The sequence below is a fragment of the Ursus maritimus genome, unplaced genomic scaffold (genome assembly GCF_017311325.1).
Source record: "Ursus maritimus isolate PB19 unplaced genomic scaffold, ASM1731132v1 scaffold_22, whole genome shotgun sequence".
NCBI lineage: Eukaryota > Metazoa > Chordata > Mammalia > Carnivora > Ursidae > Ursus > Ursus maritimus.
The window spans coordinates 46,466,863-46,474,406 of NW_024424675.1; the positions used below are offsets into that span (position 1 = coordinate 46,466,863).

Below are 7,544 nucleotides of genomic sequence, written 5' to 3' on the forward strand. Positions count from 1 at the left end.
CTAGTAGGCTCTTGGGGGACATCTGCTTTTGAGTGAGATGGACCTGGCTGGTCTGGAGAAAGGGCGTGAGTCAGCCCAACTTTACAGTGGGCCACCTTCCTGGAATGAGTGGCTCTGCTTTCCAAACACTTGGGACACAAATTTAGTTTTAAAAATTCAGTTCACAGATAAACCTGCTTCAGAAGCGGTCCTTCTGTTGCTTTACCACAGCCTCCAAGCTCCCCAGGGCGGGCGTGTCCTCGGTGCCTTAGGGCCCGTTACAGGGCTGGACCCCAGCACTGTGCATAAAAGCAGCCCATTTCACTGTCATGGGTTTCTGGCTAACCCTGAAAGCAGTTGTCAGAGGACCAAGGCCCATCCCGCCCACCGTGTCGCATCTCCCTCCGTGCCTGCCCAGGGTTCCGTCGGGCCCAGGGAGTCATCCTGCAATGTCAGGGCCCCATTGTCACTTTCAAAATTTCAACAAATTCTTGGCAACCTTCCCTTGCAGGGGTGGACACAGATAAGGAACACTCTCGGCCAAGAAGAAGTTAAAATCCTCCGTAGCGTACATGCTAGATGCAGGTAGCCAGGGCGCTAATTCTAAACCAAGTAGGTGACTCAGCACTTGCACCAGACAGGTGTTTCTGTTCATGAACCTAAATAGAGTCAAGTCAGTTTACCACTATGACTAATTTTACTATTAAAATCTTAAACTGATATTTTGACAATTATATATTTTATGCTGAGTTTAAAACCTACCTGGGCCTTTTTATTCCTTTTTAGAAGATAGAATGTGTATGTGCCATTCAGTGAGAACTCAGCAAGAGAAGCTGTAGACTGTGGAAAGCGGAGCCTTGGAGTCCTAACACCATGGCTGGAAGGGGCAACCAGCCCAAGGACACGAAAGACTCCTGTGTGCCATGTCCTCGGGGCGCAGGGAGACAGAAGGGGATTCTGTCAGCAGGCCCGGTAGCAGAGCCTCCTACAAAGCAGCAGAGCTGCAGATGAAGGGGGGTTAGGGTCTCCTGTGGAGACCCCGCTGAGGACCAGGACTGAGGCTGAAAGCAGGGCGGTCACTGGCTAGAGGGAGAGAGAGCAGGGGACTGTCAGCACTAGGAATCTTGGGGGAGAAGACAGCAATGTTAAGGCTTGATCTACTTCAAACCAGAAATACAGGACTTGTTCTGAACACAGCTGCTGCTCTGGAAAATTCTGAATTCAGACACTTAAACTGAGTACTATTTGTGCTTGTGTCCTTGATGTTCTGTGTGAATTAGGAACTTGAGTGAAGGTAAGAAGCAACAAGGACAGTCTGGTTAGAACCTCTGAAGGAGGGAAACTTGGGAGTTTTCTGTGTCCGTGTGGAGTGCCACACACCTCTGTCTACAGCAGCCATCACACTCTGCATGCCCTTCTAGAGCTGCTCGGACTCACAAACCAAAAAGGCGGACACTCCCTGCCCACCACCAGTGGCCTGTCGTCTTAGAGCCTGCTGACAAGGAACATGAAGGAGAGCTCCCACTGAGGACAGCACTCGGAGACCCAAAACGAGGGGAAGACTGCACTCTCTAGCGAGCTGTCGTAATTGCACTGAGACACAGACGCTCTTAAGAAAAGGTTAACAAACAAATTTATTGCGGGACAAGTGGACAGATGAATGGAATGGAAGTGCCTATACGTCATTTTGAGAAATACCCATGATTTGAATTTAAAAATCACTACAAGATTTCATCATCATGATGCTTTCTTTTGTTTCTTCTTTTCATTTTCTTCTTTTTCTTTTTCAATCTCAGCAACATATTTTTCAATTTCTTCAGGATTTAAAATCTACCGAAGAAAGCTTATGGTTAGCCCTCAAGCCACACAAGGTGCCCTGGCACGCCAGTGCCGCCTTTGGGGAGGGAACTCTTGGGCTCCGGCCAAACTGCACTGTACGGCTGCTTCTACAGGAAAACAGGCTGTGTGCGCCTGATGCAGGAACTGTCGGCGCCTGCCTGTAGGCAGCTGAAAAGCAGAAGCAAATCTGCCCGGCTGCTGACAGCTTGTCAGTGTGCCAAGAGAACATCATTTGTGGGGGGCCCTGGGAGAACCTCTCTCCTAGCACTCAAGCAGCAGGACAAGAATCCCTCCCCCACTGGGAATGTTCCAGAGTGAAAGACAGCAAATAAACTTCGTGAATACCTTGAGGGGTTGATCTCGCCTCATGACCGCCAGTTCAATGTTTTTGCCACCAGACTGAACCACCTTGGAAAGAAGAGAATAACGTCAGGCACCTCTCCCTCCAGGCCACACAGCTCTAGCAAATGCCTCAAATACTGCCCCTTAAGGGGAGAGAGGGCGGGACACCCTGCAGCCCCAGCTCCCAAAGCTTTTGTCCTAACCGCAGGGCAATCCCCTTCCTGCCTCCCACAGCCCCCTCTATAGAGCAGCTATGCTCACGGCCCTCCCCACCACTAAGCCCCAACAGCTGGACCCCAGCCTGGCCTTCCCACTCCCCCTCTGCCTCTTTGGCTTTACCTGCCAGCAGAGAGTGCTGACGCAGCCCAAGGTCTCATGACTCCCAGCCACTATTCCCAGTTCTAATTCCCCAACCTTAGCAGCAGCAGGAGCCTTGTCAAGGCTGAGGGAGGGCTCTGAGTGGCAGAGGCCACACCTGGTGGTTCCTGTACTGCCTCTGCTTATCCTTATCTGTGTGCGCTCAGGCGAGTTCTCAGACTTGGTCCTTGATTGCTCTGGCTGGGCAGAGCTGCTGCTGGAGCACCGGGGCTGTGCCGGGCCCGCGCAAGCCCTCAAGGGCCCAGCGTTACCACCAAAGCTTTCGATGCCTCCCTTCCTGCTGCCTGTACACCAGCGGCCCACTCCCGTGCTGTGCTGTCCGTTTTGCCCAGCCCAAACACCAGGTTTAAATGCAAACGCACTTCCAGGAGGGCCTTGATAACCAGCTTAATGGTCAGGTCGTCCGTCTCAATGGCTTCATCGGTGTAATTCTTCTCTAGAAATTCACGCACTGACTTGGCGCCCCGGCCTATTGCATTGGCCTGAAACAGAAATGTGTTTTATATGGTACAAGGCAAGACAATCCAGAGCCAGCCCAAGAACATGGCCACAGCTGCCGAGGCCAGCCATGTGTCACAGTGAGAGAGCGCCTGGGAGCAGGGGGGCCTGGACCCCAGGCCCTCCCCTCATGACCTCCTTTCCCGAAGGGCTTTTTGGAATTGGTGCTGATCCTTACCAAGAGTGGAATTCTTTTTCATCACTGGAAACACCTGGGAAATTTTACTTTATGCCATGTATCCCCACCCCTCGCTATCCTTGGACTTCGTCTCAAACAACAAATTTCATGACTTCTTTACTCCCATATCAGCAGAAATATCGTGGAACAGATAGGTAGCGTGTTCGTGTGCACAGGCACTGGGAGGACAAGGCCACCTGGAACCACCAGGAAGCCCAGTACCTTCCAGTGTCCTCTGCCACCTCCTTTACTGGCAAAACCACCCGAAGACCCTCTGTCTGGTCAGGGACTCACCTTCCAGGCGTGGTAGGTCCCCGAGGGATCAGTCTGATAGAGTCTGGGGGTGCCATCAAAGTCGAAACCCACAATGAGGGCGGAGATGCCAAACGGCCTGCGCCCGTTGCTTTGCGTATAGCGCTGGGGGGATAAGGCACACGTTAATGCCGTCTTAGCATGAAAGGCCCGGAACCCACCCGAGGAACACACACAGTGTTCGGAGTGGCTGTGCTTTCGCTGAGGGGATGGAGACACTCTCTGGTTATCTACAGTGCAGGAGACGAGTGAGCTGAGGCCAGAGCACTCCACAGTCTTCCTTCCCCCTGTGCGTTCTTACTCAGAAAGACGTGAAAGCTAGACTTATCACCAGAACCACGTCACAGAGCACAACCGAGGCCACTGGAACTACTCCTGACAACACACTTCTGGCTACACAATTGGTTTTAAAATGACTAGCGTTTCACCGTAGGGTGGGGGTGGCTTTCAGCACCATCCAAGCGCTGGGTAACCCAGTCACTCAGGACGTCAAGACACAAACTACCATTTCCCTCCAGAAACATGAATTTGGACTGTCCCACGACAGTACATGACAACAATGCCACCAAAGTGGATAAGCTGTAGGAAGTTACACTGTACGAACCAAGAGCAGGCCTCTGCATGAAGTCAGTGCAGTGTTCCAATTTCCCCTCAAGTGACACGTACAAACATCTACACGCAGTAACACAAACTACTGTGGCAGGACGCTGTGTGTGACACAGCAGTGACTGCTCTGTGATCGGAGCCGAGCCACAGGCAGGGGGCCCCCACCTGCTTCAGACTGGCGATGTAGCGGGTGATGTACTCCACGGTGACTGGGTCCTCCACGGTCAGCCGGTGGCTCTGGCACTCCACCCGGGCCCTGTTGATGACTATCCTCGCATCAGCGGTGAGCCCTGCAAAAGCAGAGAGGACACCGCCTGACCCATGCCTCATCTGCTCCAACTGGGGGTGGCCCGGGTCACGTGACCAGATAGAAGCTGTATTCAAACCATTCCTCTGACGCCCAGCTCTGAGGTCGTCTGGGTGATTGACAGTGGAATGACCAGCCTCTGTGAGCGTCTCAAAGCAAGTCAATCCTAGTTTAGCTCAGGTGAACTGGGATCTTCCCACAGTGGACCTGCAGGGAGGAGTACGGGAAGATACGTGAACAGCGAGGGCGCCCTGCACACCCCCGCAGCAGGGTGCCGTAGCCGTGGAAAGCCGGACCTATCTTGAGACTGTAACTACGATCCCATCACGCACTGGCAACAGCACAGGTCTTGTTCCAGAAAGCCCCCAAGAGAGAAGGTAAAGCCTCCCTGCCCAAATCCAAATCTACTGTTTTTAAACGATTTTTAGTTTACCAACTTACATATCTTTCAAGAGCAAACCCGCCAAGATAGCCTCCAAAGGGCTGATCTTTACTGACCGCTGAGAAACGGGGCACTGGCCCGAGACTCACCTGCGAACGCCATGCAGACGTTGTCATCCAGTGCACAGATCTTGCGTACAGTCCTCTCATCCTGCAGTTTGGCTACTGACTTCTTCTCCACGCCCAGAACGACAATGTCCTTTCCCCGCACGCCAACCTTCAATTAAAATCAACACAGTACTTAAGTGACAAGAGGTTCTCCCAGCAGGCACAGAGCACTAAGCAGATGGTACTGTGGTCTTGCAAACCACCTGGGGCTGGTCATTACACCTGCAGATCACTAGATGCTGATCTGTTTCTGGCAGAGCTAGCCCAGGTGTCATGCCTGGGGTGCCCAGTCCTGTGCCTTGAACATACTGATACATGGTTTCCATTACAATACGGTAAGTAACTATCCTATCAAAGAGTCAGATACGAGGCTTTTAAGCCTGAAACCCTGACATTCAAGTCAGCTGCTCTGAAAGCAGTGTGTTTGTAGTTGTGAAATTAAATGAAAACGCACCCCACTCCCTCCTACACTATGACATGCTGATGTGCACGACTGTGGGGAAGGCCTGATTTGCTGTAGGGTGGAAAGACAACTGTAATAACTCTTCTGGGAAGTCAACTGCTCTCTGTGTGTAGCAGATACTATACAGGAGAGAGGAATGTATTAAAAACATGGAAAAATCCCCAGTGGCCAGCTAACTGGCCCCTGTCAGGGCAGAAGCAGATACGAATGGGACAACACTTGGATAAAAGCAACAAGACTTAGCTTAGAGCAGATTTCTCAGCCAGGGTACTATAGGCTTTGGGGCTCGCAGATTCTTTTGAGGTGGGGCTGCCCCGCCCACCTCTACCCCTAGAGGTCAGCCACTAGCACTTCACAATCCTGGGCAAAGAAAAATGTCACCACCCATTGCCAAATGCCCCCTGGTGTGCAAAATGCAACCCCCACCCCTCGCCCCGCAGTTGAGAAGTACTGGTCTGCAGTGTTTCTGACTCTGAGGTCCGTTCTCCTATCTTAAATGATCTTCCAAGTTCCCTGGGGGTTGTGGTGGGGGGAGACCAGGCCCAGAGTTGCTGGGAGGATTAAGCAAAGCCAGCCACCCTGGCTGGCCTGAGGGAGTACTAGGAGATGGGGGAGTGTCCCAAGCAGCTCCCTTCCAGTACTCTTTAACTTAAGATAGGTCACAAGATGGATTTTGAACCTTAATTTCAGAAGAGATTCAGAAAATGAAAACACTACAATTCAGAGTTGTGTATACTTTCAATCTGTTCTGGCTCAAGTCTCTGAGACAGCAGGTGGTAAATCAACCAACCAACAAAAACCATCACACAGTTTGACCAATAAGCAAACCAACAGGTGTCTCAAAGACATCCCAAATTTAAATTTCAAATAGTGGTCAAGATGGCAAGTTTGTGCTCAGATGCCAACAGGAAAATGCATCAACACATGCCCAACACGGGGGAGGGCTCCCTGTGGCACAGCAGCCAGACCCAGGAGGGAGCGGCACCGTCGACACAGAACCTGCTTCCCTCTGTTCGAGAAGCCCACCCGGACCTTGAGGGCAGTCCTTTCCCTAGTGGGGAAGTCCCTAAGAGGGAACCTCCGGGATGCGGTTCCCCTAAGTTGCTCACATACTTAAAAGACTCACTGAGCCCTCCACGAGCCCGCCCTGCTGCTCGGTGCCCAACACCCGAGCCTCTCTGCCGCCCAAGGTGTATGGGCAGGGCCCAGAGCCGTGCAGGGGTGACCCGCCAAAATGGCCGTCCCCTAGGCCGCTCACACACTCTTAACTACCGAGGGAAAAAACCACCGTACTCCGCAGCTCAGCACGCACCCTGAAGCCGCTGGGCAGCACACGTCCACCGCAACCGCCCCGGCGGGCAGCGCCAGCCTCCCGCCGCCCCAGCACCCGCGGCTCACAAACGCTCCCCCTCCCGTTTCCTGCAGCAACACCACCGGCTCCCGGGTCCTACGAACGCCGCCGTGCCCACCCCACAAGGCCCCCCGAGCCGAACGCACCGCTGCGACAAAGGGGGCCGTCGGCACGGCCGTCCCCGGGCTCTCCCCCGCCCCGCGTCCGCCACCCCCACGCCTGGCCCGGGCGCCAGGCCCCGCCGGCCGCCGCTCACCGCGGTCGAGCCCTTCTTCACGGCCTCCTGCGCGTACTCCACTTGGAAGAGGTGGCCGTCGGGCGAGAAGACGGTGATGGCGCGGTCGTAGCTCATGCCGGCGGCGCGGAAGGGCGGCGGGGCCGGAGAAAAGCGCACACTCACGACCGCTCAGCCCGCGACTCACGACGTCTTTGCGCCCGCGCGCGCGCCCCCGCCCGGCCCCGCCCCCGCGCACTGCGCGGCCGGCGCACGGCGGCGTCGGCGGCGTCGGTGGTCGCGCGCCGGGGCGGGGCCGGGCCGAACCACCGGCGGCCGGGCGCGGGGGTGCGGCGCGGCGGCGGGGCCCAGGCGCGAGGTGCGCAGAGGCCGCCGGGGGTGCCGCCTGGGACTCGGCGGCGGGGGCGGGCGGCGTGGAGGCGCGGCGCGCGGGCCCAGGGGGCGGCGCGGGGGCGGCAGGGGCGGGCGGGCGAGCCCACGGCGCGGCTCCCCCGCGCCCGCCGCCCC

General features: G+C 55.3%; 1 protein-coding gene across 1 annotated transcript; it reads right to left on the bottom strand.

Moving 5' to 3' along the window:
• Positions 1-1,595: 1,595 nt before the first annotated feature.
• Positions 1,596-7,264, bottom strand: PSMA7 (proteasome 20S subunit alpha 7). The gene is made up of 7 exons (XM_040638547.1): positions 7,059-7,264; positions 4,971-5,097; positions 4,298-4,422; positions 3,509-3,631; positions 2,901-3,020; positions 2,164-2,226; positions 1,596-1,809 (listed from the first exon to the last, which is right to left on the bottom strand). The coding sequence occupies exons 1-7, from the start codon at positions 7,152-7,154 to the stop codon at positions 1,717-1,719; spliced, it is 747 nt and encodes a 248-aa protein (XP_040494481.1). The 5' UTR covers positions 7,155-7,264; the 3' UTR covers positions 1,596-1,716.
• Between the last annotated feature and the right edge of the window lie 280 nt (positions 7,265-7,544).